At 34.1% G+C, this 20022-nt stretch overlaps 1 protein-coding gene and 2 long non-coding RNA genes across 4 annotated transcripts in view; 2 read left to right on the forward strand and 1 right to left on the reverse strand.

The window, feature by feature from the left end:
* The window catches only part of LOC140047632 (uncharacterized), a 32040-nt gene extending 12577 nt beyond the window's left edge, over positions 1–19463 (forward strand). Inside the window, exons 14-16 of the mRNA XM_072092669.1 lie at positions 2894–2950; positions 16919–17461; positions 17715–19463. Of these exons, the coding sequence (XP_071948770.1) occupies positions 2894–2950; positions 16919–17461; positions 17715–17740 (626 nt within the window). The 3' untranslated portion in view covers positions 17741–19463. The remainder of the gene's footprint in view (positions 1–2893; positions 2951–16918; positions 17462–17714) is intronic.
* Positions 4040–10811, reverse strand: LOC140046797 (uncharacterized). Of its 2 annotated transcripts, XR_011844846.1 has the most exons (7): positions 10784–10811; positions 8501–8708; positions 8179–8223; positions 7563–7816; positions 6515–6618; positions 5398–5642; positions 4040–5051 (listed from the first exon to the last, which is right to left on the reverse strand). It is a non-coding gene; the product is annotated as an uncharacterized lncRNA (long non-coding RNA). The 2 variants fall into 2 exon arrangements; XR_011844847.1 differs by lacking the exons at positions 6515–6618; positions 7563–7816; positions 8179–8223; positions 8501–8708; positions 10784–10811 and adding an exon at positions 5843–6266 and having other exon boundaries at positions 4318–5051.
* Positions 6197–6817, forward strand: LOC140046799 (uncharacterized). Its single transcript, XR_011844849.1, has 3 exons — positions 6197–6287; positions 6376–6452; positions 6544–6817. It is a non-coding gene; the product is annotated as an uncharacterized lncRNA (long non-coding RNA).
* Positions 19464–20022: the final 559 nt, after the last annotated feature.

The raw sequence follows: 20022 nt of genomic DNA on the forward strand, positions 1-20022 counted from the left end.
CGATTGACTACATATACCTCCTTGGCGGAGGTAAATAATAAAATTTATGTAAACCGATAAAATGTGGGGAAAAACCTAAATATACTAGTACTAGTACTATGATAAGAGGAATTAATATATCACAGTTAACAGCAGCATTTCACCTAACTCATATTTCATCATATGGCAATACAATTACGTAATGCATATAGCGCTTAACATTTTCAAAATTGATTTTGGATGAAATTGGAGTACGTTTCAGGCAATTTTAAGCGTTTAAAAAATTGCCATTAGTGCGCAGATTTTTCACAAGCCTTTATTTTAATAATTTCATCATATTTTATTCAACTCGAAATTGCGTAATACAAGCACCTCAAAAAGGACAGGCTAGGCACGTGTAAGTTAACAAAATGGTGCAAATATGCCAAGCTTTATAATTAATATAGGTCGTTTGAATTCTCGGGAACACCCATTTTGCATTTCATTTTCTTAAAGTGTATGTATCATATGTATGATTTATTATGAAATTAAGTCATCACTATATTGCATATTAAATTTAAAAAAATTAATTTTGACAATCAAACAAATTATGACATTTTCTTGGGCCGAAATAACAAACTAAACATTAACTTTCTTCCGTAAATATACTTTTAGTCAGTTGCATGGCTCGGTGGTCTGTGCTCGTGTCTATGACATTCAAGGTACCGAGATCGAGTTTCACCTTGGGGACGAAACGAAATAAGACTTTTTTTATATCCGTATTGTTTGTTCAATTTTATTTCTTAGTGTATAGATTATACACATGATTTATAATGAAATCTAGATAAAAAGTAACTTGTATCTTTATTATTATGTAACAAATGTGGTCTATGACATTATACGCAGAGGGATATTGATTGGATTGTGATATTGTACTATCAGAATCATTATTGATAATCTATACATTGTTACAACATGCTGCTATTAGCTGTGATATCTTCATTCCTCTTACCAGTAGTAGTACTATCAGAATCATTATTGATAATCTATACATTGTTACAACATGCTGCTATTAGCTGTGATATCTTCATTCCTCTTACCTTAAAAAAAGCTATACAAAACAACCTTATTGCTACACATTTTGAAAATTGTGTAGCAAAAAATACAATACAAAACTATGTTTCTCGACTTAAAAATCAGTTTGATTAGCAATATTGCTAAACAAAATTGTTAAATGAAAATTTTCCCTGTCAGTAGTAGTACTATCAGAATCATTATTGATAATCTATACATTGTTACAACATGCTGCTATTAGCTGTAATATCTTCATTCCTCTTACCAGTAGTAGTACTATCAGAATCATTATTGATAATCTATACATTGTTACAACATGCTGCTATTAGCTGTGATATCTTCATTCCTCTTACCAGTAGTAGTACTATCAGAATCATTATTGATAATCTATACATTGTTATAACATGCTGATATTAGCTGTGATATCTTCATTCCTCTTACCAGTAGTAGTACTATCAGAATCATTATTGATAATCTATACATTGTTACAACATGCTGCTATTAGCTGTGATATCTTCATTCCTCTAATACCAGTAGTAGTACTATCAGAATCATTATTGATAATCTATACATTGTTACAACATGCTGCTATTTAGCTGTGATATCTTCATTCAGTAGTAGTAGTAGTAGTAGAATCATTATTGATAATCTATATATTGTTACAACATGCTGCTATTAGCTGTGATATCTTCACTCCTCTTACCTGTAGTAGTACTATCAGAATCATTATTGATAATCTACACATTGTTACAACATGCTGCTATTAGCTGTGATATCTTTATTCCTCTTACCAGTAGTAGTACTAGTAGAATCATTATTGATAATCTCTACTTAGTTAAAATATTAAAATATTAACAATCTATTGTTAATGTCAAGATAGTTAAAATTAAAAAATGTGAATGTTGGAGGTTCAATATTATAAAACTATTTATTTTTTTTATTTGACAAGAGTTTAATATGTTGGCTATTAAGTTTGAATCTAACTAGGATGCAACACAAAAATGTAGGCACAACAAGTAATTTGACCAATGACAAGTGAATAAGCTCAGATGAGCTGTGCATTGCATCTTGGTGTGCATCCATGAGATACTTTGCTAATGTTCATGTGATGTGCCCACATATGGACATGATGATGATATGTTTGATACTTTTTATACTTCTCCTGAAAATGACAAACTTAAATATATTTTGGGATACTCAGATAATTTAATTGATGAAGAGTGTGAAAATATTTTGGATAGTTTTTGTAAAAGATACCTAAAACAAGCATGGCAATTTCGAAATGATTCACTGAATTCCATGACTCAATAACTATGTTATCTACATTGCTACATTAAGTAAATTGAAAAAAAAGTGGGGGGGGGGGGGAGAGGAGTTGGGGGTTTTTCGTAATAAGCTGTGTTTATCAGCTGATTTTATTTTATTTTATACACTTTTACTATATCTTGTTTTGTATTCATTGTGTAAAGTAATGATCTACTGTATGTATCGATGTAAATTGGGGGGGGGGGGTAGGATAGGGGTTGATAGTTGCTTTTGCCTTTTTTTACTTTTCTGTTAATTGTTATATTTTATATTGTGAAGGATGCACCTTTGTGCTAAGTGTGCCACCGATCTAAAGGTGTAATTCCAAATAAATAAATATATGATGTCATATCAATACCATATTTGGGCATATCACTCATATTTGGGCACATCACACTTTTTTTGTCAGACACGTTTGATAGTGTAAACAGAGTTTTAGTATTAATGCACTACTTTCTTAATGATCAAATCTCAATCATCCAGTGTAAAAGTGCCATGTATATAAACAAATCCTAACGTACTTTAAACATATACTTCTCATTTTTATCATTTTTAGGCAGTAGTGATGAGGATGAAAGAGAAGGAACATCACGGAGTCACCAACAAAGTGAAGGTAAGATACTAGTAGATAAAGATAGTGATATTGTGGAACAATATTCCTGATCCTATTAAAAATGCATCCACTATCTATTTCAAAACCCATCTTTTTTCTTTGTAATTTCTTTCTGTTTCTTCTCTCAGCGCTTTGGGACAATCTTTTGATTGTGTAAGCGCTTTATAAATCGAACAACACACACACACACATAATGATGATGAACAAGATTATAATAATTTTAAATTAAAAAGTTGGTTATAATGATGATGATAATATACTCTCTCTAAAATTTATGATCATATTATTATAGCACCAAGAATATAATGTTGATTATTAAGTTTAAAACTAGACTTGAAAGTGATTTGTGCAAACCCAAAAAAAAAATGTTTGTGAAAATTTGTAATGTTCAAGATTTGTGGTTATTTTGTACATGTTTGAGTTTTTGCGACGATAGCTTTCCATATATGATTGCATCAAATTACGATAGTACTGTACTTACACCAAATGTATAATTGTTTATGGTCATCATGGTCTAGATGGCAAAGACAATTAGACTCATGTAACAGATGATCGGGTCTAGGCTAGCCTATAGCTAGTACACGGTGGTTTCGAATATAGTAACTATGGACATAAAGTGTGTTTTCAACGCGCTTTTATTTTTTACGCTAACCAAAGCCTTTGTTGTTAAGGTTTTGCACGCTTGACTGAACGCGAGAGCCTAGCGAACATCGCTGAGATAGCGATAATTACTAAGCTAGTAAATTAAACGTTACAATCATAATATGAAATATTAACAACAAATAATAATATTTGCAAGTAAATATATTAGTTTTACAACAAGCCATGAAGTAATACTTCAAATTATGCAATATTATTTCAGTTATTAGTAAAAATAGTACGACTGTTTTAACGATCGTACTCGATAGAATTGTAAATAAATAGCGCCCTCAATAAAAAGCGCAAAGTACCGTACACTCATCGTCTGATATCTGTCGAACGTAGTCACTTCACCGAAAACTGACTGTTCAACGATCATTTTCAATATTTATTCTTTCACCGTTTAAGTTTTCGTTTTGACGTAAAAACTGGTTAGAGCTCTACACACCTGGTAAATAAGACTACTTTTTTAACTCTAACGACAATTGATGTGGGTATTTTGGCATATTAAGATGCCCAGCCAGAGAAAGAAACACTGAACTACCTGTACTGTTCATAAAACTTTATTTACATTATCATTTTACTGTATTTCATTGTATTATTTTTGTTGTGTAAATAAATTGCTGATTACAAAAATTACATAATTAATTAGGCCTAGGGCCTACAAATAATACTAATTATGGATTTCCATTCTGAATCTTTATTAAATATTTGTAGAATTTGTGGAATAAAATTCAAAATTTCTGACCGAAAATATGAACTTAAAAGCATCAAAACACAAACTTTAAATTTTCTAAACATTAAAATTGTTGAAGAAGATAAAAATGTTCATCCATCATATGTTTGTCATACTTGTCAATCAGCTGCATACAAACAAACGACATTAATTACACCTTATATCTGGAGACAACACGATGATTTACCGTGCACAGCTTGTTATCTTTATGAAAATCAACAGAAACAAGGTCACAGGATAAATTTCAATAAAACAACTTTCATGCAAGATTTAAAATTCAATTCATTAACTGAGCAATTCACCCTTTATGACCAATCAGCACTGTCTTTGTTTCAATGTTCTATTTGTAAACATATTCTGTCGCTTGATAATGTAGAAACTCAGTGTTCCCACCATTTTTGTATGTACTGTCTCTGTCAATTGTTCTGTACTCTTCGACTACGTACATTCCCATGTTTTGCCTGTGCGTCACCGATAACATTTGAACGTGACATGAAAAAACCATCATTACTGGTACAACAATCTTTGCAAACGGTTGAATTGCAATGTCGGTTGTGTGGAAAATGTCTGAAGTACAACGAGTGCAGTCAGCATAAATGCACAACAGAGGCTGAGCAACGGTATAATGCTGTAACCAATGCAATTAAGACCATAAACAAGGAAATTGTTGGCGAGAAGGTACCCGAACCTGTCCAGCAATTTGCAAGGAAGTTGGTATCCAAATCACTAAAACAAACGAAAAAAATTGAGTTACCAACAAATGGAAGGGTAAGTTATTTTTTTTAGAAAGCCAACATTTTTCACAAAACCACTGTACCAAAGTACAGAGATTTTATTGAATAATGGGCAAATCAAATGAACCTAAAAATTATATATAATAGTATATATATTTTAGACATATTTTTAAAAACTGACCATCAATGCGGGGTGTTTTGTTACCGAATTTATTGGAATAAACTACCCTACCACACAATATTGTATTAAAACACATTCCCTGAACACGAATAAATACGGTATTAAACTTTGACAATAAATCTTGTAAATATAAAACATATAAGAATGTTTTACTTACAGCCAATGACAATTACTACTATGACAAAAGCTACAAAATCCAGCAGTTGTGTTGGCAAAAGAACCCTCAGTCGACGCACCCATGAATTATCAACCATACGAAATTCAATATCGCATGATTCAGCTCAACTTCAATTTAATCATGAAATGCAATCTAACTTGCCACCAATTGGTATCATTGATGATGTTGACAGGTCACTGGCCATCAAAGCTGACTGCGATCTTACTTGGCAACAAATACGGAAACTAAGAAGGCAAGTATGAAAATTAAGAAAATAGTGCATAAAATAATATATCAACATTTTAATTGGCTATATTTTAAAATGTCATTTTACAAAAATTAAATTGTTATTCTAAATTCTATTCAAGATATGTGAAACCAGGTGTTATAGCATCGGAAGGTAAAATGCGAGATCGCCAATCGGATATTGTAGATGGATACTTACATGGTTCCATGGAAGAATTCATCTTAAAAAGTGATGCAGCAAATGCCGAGAATGGATTTGTAATATTTTCTGCCCCTGTTGTGCGGGTGATTAATATTGAGAGGTTGATGTTTTCCTACTTGGACCACCATCATGAGTAAATAACATGCTTATTTTACATTTTGTAACTCCAAATTTATGCAAACAATAAAATAAAAATACAATATTGTATATTTCACTTACAGATTAAACAATCTAAAGTTCTACAACAACGAAGTGTGGATCAAATTTGGAGGTGACAAAGGAGGCGGCAGTACGAAATTTGAACTGCAAATTTGCAGTCTAGAGAAACCAAACGCCCTTCGCAACATTATTGTTATTCTAATGTTCGAGGCACCAGATTATACCATCAACATCAGCAGGGTATTTCCGGATGTATGCGAAGAGGTCATGAAACTGAATGGAGGTATGTCTTCAACATTAAAATTATTTTAATTTAAAAAAAACAATCTTTTTTTGTGTGCTGTATTAATTTAAATTTTTTTTCCTTTAAGGGGCCACAAAATTCGTCTCTTTTTCTTTGGAGACTACGAGTTTTTGTCACGGATGTATGGCCTAAATGGACCAAATGGTAAGATAGAGTATCTTATTTAATATGCATTTAATGTGAATTATAATTTATTGTATACAAACCTTAATTGTTATTTCAAATCTTTCATTAGGAAGGTACTGCTGTCTCTTTTGCCATCATACCAAACATCAGATATGCAGAGGTGATGTTCCAAAAGACCACAGGTCTATAAAGACATTGAATGAAGACTATCAATTGTTTGAAGATCATGGAATGGTAAACTCCAAGGAGGTATCCAGGAGTGTAATCAGAAAAACAATGGTGCCTATTGACATCGACCATGTAGGAAATATATATATTTTGGTTAAATATTGTTTTCATAGTTATGCACTTATCAATTGTGTGACTTACCATATGAACCCCGGTAGAAGTGCATCAGGTCTCGGGTCCATTCTATTGTCGCCACAGATTGATATCTTCATCAGTACTTCTATGAATGGATGATTAGGTGGGAACACGAACGCTAGTTGATCATACCCAGTACCGTTTGATCGTACGATTAATCGGGAAACTACCTTACGATATCGAAACGTGGCAGGCTGAAGGCGCTTGACCTTTGACAAGATCGCCTAAATTTTTAGTTTTTAACTTTACAATACTTAGTGTTGTATATTCTGGTACAGCCGCTTCATGATCTCTTTGCTTTTCTTCCTTATATCTTTACTCTTTTTAAAAGTTTTACTAACGATTTTTATTTTATTTTATTTTATTATATTTATATTTTTGCTTCATGTACACGACAACTAACGATCAAATAACAGTTTTTCACATCGCAACTTATACAACGTAATTTTGAAAACTACAACCATTTTTCTATATACATACAACGTACATTTCTAGTCTAACAAAAACATTTTTCTAAACTTTCTATTATTTAAAAGTCGAAGATAGCCAGGTCTCGGGTCCATTCTATTGTCGCCACAGATTGATATCTTCATCAGTACTTCTATGAATGGATGATTAGGTGGGAACACGAACGCTAGTTGATCATACCCAGTACCGTTTGATCGTACGATTAATCGGGAAACTACCTTACGAAATCTGAATTGAGTTTCTATCACTCAGCTGCTTATTAAAGAATTAATTAAATTTAAATATTAATTTACTTACAGCTTCAAATATATCAGACTTCATGTCCAACTGCAGAAAATTGGAGATCAACATATCTCCAAAATTGCACATGCTCGAATTTCATGTTGTGGAATTTTTAAAGCGATGGCATGTTGGAATCGGCTTGTTAAATGAGCAGGGGGGTGAACTTATTCACTCGTCATTTAACAAAAAAAGAAGAAGTCTCTATGGTGTAAAGTCAGCTCTGGCAAAAACAATGTCAGTGATGAAGAATCACTTAATCTTCACACAACCTGAAGTTCAAGCAAAAATAAAACATGCTGTGAAAAGGAAGCACAGTATGTATTTTAAATACCATCAGTAAACCTTTGATGATTTTGTAGAAATAATAGTATTATCAAAGTATTTGTTTTTGTTTGCAGATGCAGAACAGTAGATGGTTGAAGTGCTGCTATGTCAAATAACTGTTGCAATATTAGAAATATCTGTATAAACAAAATTTAGTTAGGTGTGCTTGCATACATTTATGCAGAGCAGTAGATGATTGAAGTGCTGCTATGTCAACTAACTGTAGACAACATCGTAGATTTCTTTTTTCTTCACTTAATTAGTGTTTAATATAAATATTCAAACAAATGTTAGTTTATATACATACCATTTAAACAGTATCTGAATAATGATTGGAGCTCATCCATGTGTTCTGAAAAATATTATATGTTCCAAATAGTTTTAATTAATGGAAATTATCATAAAACAGTTTGACATTTGTCAAAATGTCAAGACATGTTTGGATCAGTAAATATTAATTTAACGGCAGCGTTGTCAACTGAAGTATTTATTTAAATAGAGGGACTATGTGTACAAAACAAAGGTAACTAAAGTAAAAAGTACATATTTTTTCCTCACTTACTTTAAAAAAAACTGTTTAATACTATAAGTATTAATACAAATGGTTATAGGTTAAATAATATACATACCATTTAAACAGTATCTGTTATATTACTGAATTCATTCCTGTTATTGTGGATGTATAGTACGAGAACTGTCATTTGATATTCTTATACATTCTGTGCCAAAACCATTGTAATACACCTCAATAATTCTATGCAAATTACTCTTTTCGTTTAACTTCAATGCCCGTCACTTTTGACTGTGACAATATTGATTGGAGCACATCCATGTGTTCTGAAAAAAAAAAATATTATATGTTATTTGTTTAAATGCCAAGACATGTTTGGATCAGTAAATATTAATTTAACGGCAGCATTGTCAATTGAAGTATTTATTTAAATAGAGTGACTAGGCCTATGCGTACAAACATTTTGACAAAAGCTGACTAAAGTAAAAAGTACCTATTTTTTCCTCATTACCCTTTAAAAAAAACTGTTTAATACTATAAATATTAAAACAAATGGTTTTAGGTTAAATAATATACATACCATTTAAACAGTATCTTTTATATTACTGCATTAATTATTTAACCGATTCACCACGATAAGCGCTTAAAGCGCTCAAAAGGTTAAAAGTCAAGGTCATTGTAAACAAATTTTCAACAACAAAAAAGTAAATCGAATTTACATGCGCAGTTTGCTGTGCATGAATCGTAACAACAAATTATACAAAATACTCACAACTTTTTTTAAAAAAATATGCTTCTAAATATATAAAAACAATTGTTGAAGTTAGTTTGAAAATAAAATTCGAAAATATAACCGTTTTTCGAAGCACGCTGTTCGAAACGCGACAGGCGCGTTGAATGAATCTAGGCCTAAACATACAACGTAAAATCGTCTAAAATCCATCTTTATTTCTAATAATCACTATTTTGAAGCTTGTATACAATAAATGTATAATAAATAAAGATTATGTATCAGTTACAGTGTCTAAATCGTCATATTTCCATGTAAAAATGTGATTTTTCTACCGGAGAAAAGTCGTGAAGATGTCCTCATGAGGGCCGCGCCATATTGTTTACCTTTGATTGTAATATGAACCCTGACATGTCAGATGCATTATGGGCATGAAATATTTGTTCAAACTCTGCGCAAAGGTCAGTTTATTGAAGCATAACTTTTGACAAACATTTTGATACCAAACTTGTTTTAATTTCATAAGTTTTCGACGCATTTTCGTCAAATTTTCTGCAAGCTACACGTCTAAAACAGCGGACTAAGCTCCCGAGGGATGCCGGTGCGCATGGGAATCGCGAATTCCAAGTCGCTTTCGGGATGTTTTTTTTAACATTCCCGGTGAACAAACAGCGGCGAGGACGCTCTCGGGGCGGCTCCCGATAGGCCTAGGCCCCATATTGTCATCGTCGGATGAGTCAGTCTACTAATTTCTTCATAATTTCGAAACCGGTCATTCATAATGGTCAAGTTTGGTCTTATTTTGAAGAGAAGAAATAGGTTCTGATGAAGAGATGAGTTTTATTATGAAATATTTATTAATTTTTGTGCATTTGGTAGTCAAAGATAAATTACAAATTTTTAATAATTTTCCTAAAATATTTCTAAAATTTGCATAATCCATACTCCGCCAAAATAAGTTGTAACACAAATTTGATAACATATTTGGAAATAAAATGTCCTTTGAATTATTTTTGTTTTTTAATTTTTTTAATGTCTGTGTTTCGAAAAAAAGTTAGGGTTAATTATATGACATATGCTTTTTGGGTCCCAGGGGAGCAAAATAAACTTAGGGGTCAATGGGTTAATGGGTGGATATACTAGCCTAGCTAGCCTAGGCCTACTAACTACTACTACTAGGCCTAGACCTAGCTAGCCTAACTAGGCCTAGCCTAGTATACTGGACATCATCGCTGATGTAATCATTATTATTACCCAGTCCACCCCATCCAGATATCCATCCTAGTGCTAGGCCTATGTTAAGTTTTAAAATTTTAAATTAATATTATCACCTAAACTAAGCCTAGGCTAATGTATTTTTTTTAAATAAAAAATAATCATTATCTTTATATACAAGCCAAGCCAAGTCGCGTCAACCTGGTAAGTGGACTTGACTACCCACGTGGGTAGATGGGGCGATCTTGGCCATGCTGTTACAATTCAAACACGGTTCACGTCAAGCTGAAACCTTATTTTAACAATTCTCGTAACAATTGCCTACCAAATAAAATAAATATCAGTTCCTAAAGTGACTAACAACTAATTATATATAAATATCCAAATTTAACCATATTTTTACATTGAATAATTACTAATTTTAAGCATATTTACACTCTAATTTCAACTACTCACCAGGCTTCGAAGAAACACGCTGTCTTTCTCGCCATCCCATAGTAAGATAAAATAACCGCTCATTTAACATTTTCTCATGAATATTCATATTTTTTTTCGTTTTTAAGGCTCTAATTCGTTAATTGTAGAGGTCACTCACAAAATCTCAGAAAAAACGTGGCTTCCGGGTAAAATTATAGTGCGCCCTCTCTGGTTAGTTTATGGAAAATATTAGATTAAAACTATAGAGGGGGTATGACTTTTTGTCAATAACGAAACCACCGTGAGTAACAGGGGTACCCATTCAGTAATACTAGTACTATACTAGTTTACTACAGTAGTACTAGCAAGGCCTATCCTGAAAGAGGTCTTGCTGCTTACAGATTTTTAGAATGATACAAAAGTATGATAATGTTAATCCGGGTGTCTTTTTTGAATTAGCACCATCTACTGTAACTAGAGGCCACAATTTTAAAATTAAAAAAGTTCATAGTAAATCGAAACACAGACAGAAATTCTTTTCAATATCTGCAGTAAATGATTGGAATAGTTTGCCATATCATATAGTAAATGCATCCTCTATAAATAATTTTAAAACCCATCTTGAAACACACTGGAAAACCCACAACCTAAAGTTTGAGCCATATAACCAAGATGTTCAAAGAGGGACTCACAAACCTTAACAGGTTTATAGTCTAAAGGTCAAGGTAAATCAAGGTAAAGGCCTATCCTGCATGGGACACATAGTACTATACTAGTTTACTACAGTAGTACTAGCAAGGCCTATCCTGCATGGGACACATAGTACTATACTAGTTTACTACAGTAGCACTAGCAAGGCCTATCCTGCATGGGACACATAGTACTATACTAGTTTACAACAGTAGTACTAGCAAGGCCTATCCTGCATGGGACACATAGTACTATACTAGTTTACTACAGTAGTACTAGCAAGGCCTATCCTGCATGGGACACATAGTACTATACTAGTTTACTACAGTAGTACTAGCAAGGCCTATCCTGCATGGGACACATAGTACTATACTAGTTTACAACAGTAGTACTATCAAGGCCTATCCTGCATGGGACACATAGTACTATACTAGTTTACAACAGTAGTACTAGCAAGGCCTATCCTGCATGGGACACATAGTACTATACTAGTTTACTACAGTAGTACTATCAAGGCCTATCCTGCATGGGACACATAGTACTATACTAGTTTACTACAGTAGTACTAGCAAGGCCTATCCTGCATGGGACACATAGTACTATACTAGTTTACTACAGTAGTACTAGCAAGGCCTATCCTGCATGGGACACATAGTACTATACTAGTTTACTACAGTAGTACTATCAAGGCCTATCCTGCATGGGACACATAGTACTATACTAGTTTACTACAGTAGTACTAGCAAGGCCTATCCTGCATGGGACACATAGTACTATACTAGTTTACTACAGTAGTACTATCAAGGCCTATCCTGCATGGGACACATAGTACTATACTAGTTTACTACAGTAGTACTAGCAAGGCCTATCCTGCATGGGACACATAGTACTATACTAGTTTACTACAGTAGTACTAGCAAGGCCTATCCTGCATGGGACACATAGTACTATACTAGTTTACTACAGTAGTACTATCAAGGCCTATCCTGCATGGGACACATAGTACTATACTAGTTTACTACAGTAGTACTAGCAAGGCCTATCCTGCATGGGACACATAGTACTATACTAGTTTACAACAGTAGTACTATCAAGGCCTATCCTGCATGGGACACATAGTACTATACTAGTTTACTACAGTAGTACTATCAAGGCCTATCCTGCATGGGACACATAGTACTATACTAGTTTACTACAGTAGTACTAGCAAGGCCTATCCTGCATGGGACACATAGTACTATACTAGTTTACTACAGTAGTACTAGCAAGGCTTATCCTGCATGGGACACATAGTACTATACTAGTTTACTACAGTAGTACTAGCAAGGCCTATCCTGCATGGGACACATAGTACTATACTAGTTTACAACAGTAGTACTAGCAAGGCCTATCCTGCATGGGACACATAGTACTATACTAGTTTACTACAGTAGTACTAGCAAGGCCTATCCTGCATGGGACACATAGTACTATACTAGTTTACTACAGTAGTACTATCAAGGCCTATCCTGCATGGGACACATAGTACTATACTAGTTTACAACAGTAGTACTAGCAAGGCCTATCCTGCATGGGACACATAGTACTATACTAGTTTACTACAGTAGTACTATCAAGGCCTATCCTGCATGGGACACATAGTACTATACTAGTTTACAACAGTAGTACTAGCAAGGCCTATCCTGCATGGGACACATAGTACTATACTAGTTTACAACAGTAGTACTAGCAAGGCCTATCCTGCATGGGACACATAGTACTATACTAGTTTACTACAGTAGTACTAGCAAGGCCTATCCTGCATGGGACACATAGTACTATACTAGTTTACTACAGTAGTACTAGCAAGGCCTATCCTGCATGGGACACATAGTACTATACTAGTTTACTACAGTAGTACTAGCAAGGCCTATCCTGCATGGGACACATAGTACTATACTAGTTTACTACAGTAGTACTAGCAAGGCCTATCCTGCATGGGACACATAGTACTATACTAGTTTACAACAGTAGTACTAGCAAGGCCTATCCTGCATGGGACACATAGTACTATACTAGTTTACTACAGTAGTACTAGCAAGGCCTATCCTGCATGGGACACATAGTACTATACTAGTTTACTACAGTAGTACTAGCAAGGCCTATCCTGCATGGGACACATAGTACTATACTAGTTTACTACAGTAGTACTAGCAAGGCCTATCATGCATGGGACACATAGTACTATACTAGTTTACTACAGTAGTACTAGCAAGGCCTATCATGCATGGGACACATAGTACTATACTAGTTTACTACAGTAGTACTAGCAAGGCCTATCCTGCATGGGACACATAGTACTATACTAGTTTACTACAGTAGTACTAGCAAGGCCTATCCTGCATGGGACACATAGTACTATACTAGTTTACTACAGTAGTACTAGCAAGGCCTATCCTGCATGGGACACATAGTACTATACTAGTTTACTACAGTAGTACTAGCAAGGCCTATCCTGCATGGGACACATAGTACTATACTAGTTTACTACAGTAGTACTAGTAAGGCCTATCCTGCATGGGACACATAGTACTATACTAGTTTACTACAGTAGTACTAGCAAGGCCTATCCTGCATGGGACACATAGTACTATACTAGTTTATTACAGTAGTACTAGCAAGGCCTATCCTGCATGGGACACATAGTACTATACTAGTTTACTACAGTAGTACTAGCAAGGCCTATCCTGCATGGGACACATAGTACTATACTAGTTTACAACAGTAGTACTAGCAAGGCCTATCCTGCATGGGACACATAGTACTATACTAGTTTACAACAGTAGTACTAGCAAGGCCTATCCTGCATGGGACACATAGTACTATACTAGTTTACAACAGTAGTACTAGCAAGGCCTATCCTGCATGGGACACATAGTACTATACTAGTTTACTACAGTAGTACTAGCAAGGCCTATCCTGCATGGGACACATAGTACTATACTAGTTTACTACAGTAGTACTAGCAAGGCCTATCCTGCATGGGACACATAGTACTATACTAGTTTACTACAGTAGTACTAGCAAGGCCTATCCTGCATGGGACACATAGTACTATACTAGTTTACTACAGTAGTACTAGCAAGGCCTATCCTGCATGGGACACATAGTACTATACTAGTTTACTACAGTAGTACTAGCAAGGCCTATCCTGCATGGGACACATAGTACTATACTAGTTTACTACAGTAGTACTAGCAAGGCCTATCCTGCATGGGACACATAGTACTATACTAGTTTACTACAGTAGTACTAGCAAGGCCTATCCTGCATGGGACACATAGTACTATACTAGTTTACTACAGTAGTACTAGCAAGGCCTATCCTGCATGGGACACATAGTACTATACTAGTTTACAACAGTAGTACTAGCAAGGCCTATCCTGCATGGGACACATAGTACTATACTAGTTTACTACAGTAGTACTAGAAAGGCCTATCCTGCATGGGACACATAGTACTATACTAGTTTACTACAGTAGTACTAGCAAGGCCTATCCTGCATGGGACACATAGTACTATACTAGTTTACTACAGTAGTACTAGCAAGGCCTATCCTGCATGGGACACATAGTACTATACTAGTTTACTACAGTAGTACTAGCAAGGCCTATCATGCATGGGACACATAGTACTATACTAGTTTACTACAGTAGTACTAGCAAGGCCTATCCTGCATGGGACACATAGTACTATACTAGTTTACAACAGTAGTACTAGCAAGGCCTATCCTGCATGGGACACATAGTACTATCCTAGTTTACTACAGTAGTACTAGCAAGTCCTATCCTGCATGGGACACATAGTACTATACTAGTTTACTACAGTAGTACTAGCAAGGCCTATCCTGCATGGGACACATAGTACTATACTAGTTTACAACAGTAGTACTATCAAGGCCTATCCTGCATGGGACACATAGTACTATACTAGTTTACAACAGTAGTACTAGCAAGGCCTATCCTGCATGGGACACATAGTACTATACTAGTTTACTACAGTAGTACTAGCAAGGCCTATCCTGCATGGGACACATAGTACTATACTAGTTTACTACAGTAGTACTAGCAAGGCCTATCCTGCATGGGACACATAGTACTATACTAGTTTACTACAGTAGTACTAGCAAGGCCTATCATGCATGGGACACATAGTACTATACTAGTTTACTACAGTAGTACTAGCAAGGCCTATCCTGCATGGGACACATAGTACTATACTAGTTTACAACAGTAGTACTAGCAAGGCCTATCCTGCATGGGACACATAGTACTATACTAGTTTACTACAGTAGTACTAGCAAGGCCTATCATGCATGGGACACATAGTACTATACTAGTTTACTACAGTAGTACTAGCAAGGCCTATCCTGCATGGGACACATAGTACTATACTAGTTTACTACAGTAGTACTAGCAAGGCCTATCCTGCATGGGACACATAGTACTATACTAGTTTACTACAGTAGTACTAGCAAGGCCTATCATGCATGGGACACATAGTACTATACTAGTTTACTACAGTAGTACTAGCAAGGCCTATCCTGCATGGGACACATAGTACTATACTAGTTTACTACAGTAGTACTAGCAAGGCCTATCCTGCATGGGACACATAGTACTATACTAGTTTACTACAGTAGTACTAGCAAGGCCTATCCTGCATGGGACACATAGTACTATACTAGTTTACAACAGTAGTACTAGCAAGGCCTATCCTGCATGGGACACATAGTACTATACTAGTTTACAACAGTAGTACTAGCAAGGCCTATCCTGCATGGGACACATAGTACTATACTAGTTTACTACAGTACTACTAGCAAGGCCTATCCTGCATGGGACACATACTGTAGTATCATCACAGACGCATTCAATTTGAACCTGAACTAAATAAACTAGCATTAACACAAACGCATAAAATCAACAGTTTAATTGAGAAATAGTTTTACAGCAATGCATTAATCTTTGTTGGGAACACATTGGGAAAGCAAAACCAAGGACAAGCCTCTACCCACCCGTGGCTTACGTACGAGCCTAGCTATGGCTGCCTTCAGCCAACTACTGTCAAGTCCTAAATTTTAATTGTTTAATATACCAAAACTTGCCACATATAGCCAAGTCTAGAATGACACACATGTGACTGTCAATTTTTCCAGAATTTACAATGTCAAGTTTTCCAAAGTTTACAGTAGTTTGATATTTCTTATTGAACTTGATCTCAACCTGACATAATTCCACAATATTTTTATTTTGAAATAGTAGAGTGGAGAGAGAACATAACACAAATTTAATATTTACCTCAATTACTTTTTAATTTGTTTAATTTTTTTTTTGCTTTTACATTTTGTTGATATTCTATACTTATAATTAAACAAACAAATTATTTTCATTTTGGAAACAATAATAAAAAATAATAATAAATGTGCTATAATTTTATTTGCAGACAGGAACACAATTGCAGAATCGAAAACTTGCGACAATTTCCAAGATCTAAAAGCTGGTCTCAGTGGATGCTTTGACGGTGAAAAATACCGTTGGCTAAGATTCCTACTATTTTCTCACTTGAGTGTCAGTGAAATTACAAATCCACAGTTCAATGGACATAACTTACTCAATACACTTGAAGACAAAGATTTCATCTCACCAACCAATGTTAACTTGCTGTTAGAGATTACAAATATATCTGAAATCCAACAGGCCAAAGATCTTGTATCAAAGTATATGAGAGACAACAACATTCTGAATAGACATACTGATAGAACCAAGTTGTCACCTTACAGAAAGCGACTGTTCAAGGCCCTGAATCAAGTTGACCCAGATGCATTACGTAATGTTACTGCTTACTATAAATTAACAAAATATAGCTTCTCCAATGTATGGGATGCAGTTCTCTATCTGGAGATTGATAAACAATTAGTAGATGATTTAGACAAAATAAATCGGTTTGCAGAACGTCTTAGCACAACAGCAAGTAACATACTACTTGGTATGCATTTCTACTTTGTATTGTATTAAGTTATTTGTAATATTATTGAATCTTTCATTTATAAACAGTTTAAGTAATTATCATATATTATCATATTTATGATGCTAATCTACTGAATTTATTACAGTGGAAAATATTGTGTTTTATGAATTTATATTTATTTTTCATAATCTTAAAAAAACAATTACAATTTCCACAATAATCATGATAACTGTTATACTAAATTTATTGACACTGTTTTTCATTTGTATAGATCTCTCAGAGGATGAGAAGACTTAGTCACAGACTTAGCCCAATGATGCAATAAACATGGACATTCTATTCATACAAATATTAGACGGCGTTAAAGTGTTGAAAACTGGTACCAGTACAATCTACCTGTTAACTCTTTTATCTGCAAATTGAGTAGTGATTTGGTTGCGATGTAATGTTAACATGTCATACCTCAATGTACAAAAGCGTAGATGTTTAGAAATTAAAACACACTAGTTATCCAAAAAAAAATATCTGTCCCCTTATAATAAATCAACTATTTGGCACTCTCAAACGTGTCCCTGTCCCTTTAATAGGGTTAAATCAACTTTTTGGCACTCTCAAACGTGTACCTGTCCTTTTAATGGGATTAAATCAACCATTTGGCACTCTCAAACGTGTCCCTGTCCCTTTAATAGGATTAAATCAACCATTTGGCACTCTCAAACCTGTCCCTGTCCCTTTAATAGGATTAAATCAACCACTTGGCACTCTCAAACGTGTCCCTGTCCCTTTAAAAGAGGTGTCCCCTGATTAGGAGTTGGCTGTAGTGTTAAAACATATATTTCCCCTCGTTTTATGAGAAAGTGTCCCCTGAATGGGGGTGTACTAAAGAAGGGGTTTACTCCAGTAGTAAAGAGGAGGGGTGTGTCCCCTGAATAAAGGTGTCCTAAAGAAGGGGTTTACTCCAGTAGTAAAGAGAGTTCTACTGTTGAAAGATTTATTATAAGATTTCAGCGTACTAAACGGTACATGAATGTTAGCAACAAAAAAAAGAGGACAAAACAAAATAACGATACTGGAATATTACAAAAAATAACAGTAGGCCTACAAAACTCAAAAAATCATGTTACCCAAAAATATACATGGGTGGGTATAAAACATTGCTACTGTTCCTGCAGGCATTACCTATATTTAGAGATAAGACCATTTTAACTGTTTTTATATTTTGTTGTGCATTTATATTAAAATCTCTATGTTGAAATTACAGGCAAAAATCAAACGACCAACATACTTTTAAAAAAAAATAAGTAATTGGTTTAAGGTAGAAGAATATGTGCTACCCTCAATGCCATAAACGAATAATGGATTAATAAATGAATTGTAGATTATAATTAGCATGTCTTGAGGAACAAAATATCTCAACTTAAATAATATGCCTATTTTTTTTATTACATTTTGTAATAAACTATGAATATTATTTTTCCATGAAAGAAATTGATCAAACAAGCCTATCTACTTCATTTATTACATTCTCTCCAATATACCCTGATACAATTTTGATAAAGCACGTACATTTTGATATAATGTACGTGCTTTATTATTTAATGTACGTGCTTTATTAAAAATAAAGAGGCAAAATACCCTGAACTGGAAGTAGTTGGAATGTCTTCCAATTTTTTTTAAACTTGTATACTTCGTTAATTTATTATAAAAACAAAATGGGACAAAAACATATGCAAATGAGACCAGGTAAAAGGAAGTAAATAATTAAATCCTTGCACCCTCTAATACTTCCTCTTGCCATACTAGACATAGACACAACTTTGTTGAATCTCACTGTGCTACTAAACAGCACTTTTCTAGCCCTGTTCCATAGTTGATCCGATTATTAAATGTTTGATGAATGAATTGTTTATAGTGTTAAATTTTTTTGTACTAAACTATATATTTTTATATGAATGAATTTTATAATGTCAATTTGGTAAATGAAATGTTTTATATTTTGATGTTTTTTCACTTTCAATTAAATTTTGTAAATTAAACTCAATTCAGTATTTATGCTGTTAATGTTATGTTTTAATGTTATTCATATTTGTTAATAAATACTAATGAATGAAAAAACATATTTGTTTGTTTGTAAGGATAGTGTTTTTTGAAGGGGGTGGATTTTAACATCGAGGAGATCATTATATCAAAATGTACGTGCTAGCTATTGTTAAAAATGTATTGTATATCATAGGAATAATATCCAATCCACCAATCCAGAGAATAATAAAAGTTCTTCGATATTACACTACACAGCGATAATTGTTACGCAGACAAAAATGGTGATTGCGCCCTCTATAAAAATTAAAGTTTAATCACCCCAACAAACCACTCGCATGTTTAATATCCTTCTTGAAGAATGTCAAACATAAGATTAAGAAGTAAGTTTTTGTTTGTGTCATTATTATCATACCATATCATATACAAAATTCGTTATACTATATTGTTTTAATAGCAGGTATTTCTTCTTTTAATTTTTTGGATCTTATATTCGTATCCTAGACTACGCCTAGGCCTAGGCCTAGTAGGCTAGCTAGCCT

This window comes from Antedon mediterranea, chromosome 4 (assembly GCF_964355755.1).
Source record: "Antedon mediterranea chromosome 4, ecAntMedi1.1, whole genome shotgun sequence".
Classification (NCBI taxonomy): Eukaryota; Metazoa; Echinodermata; class Crinoidea; order Comatulida; family Antedonidae; genus Antedon; species Antedon mediterranea.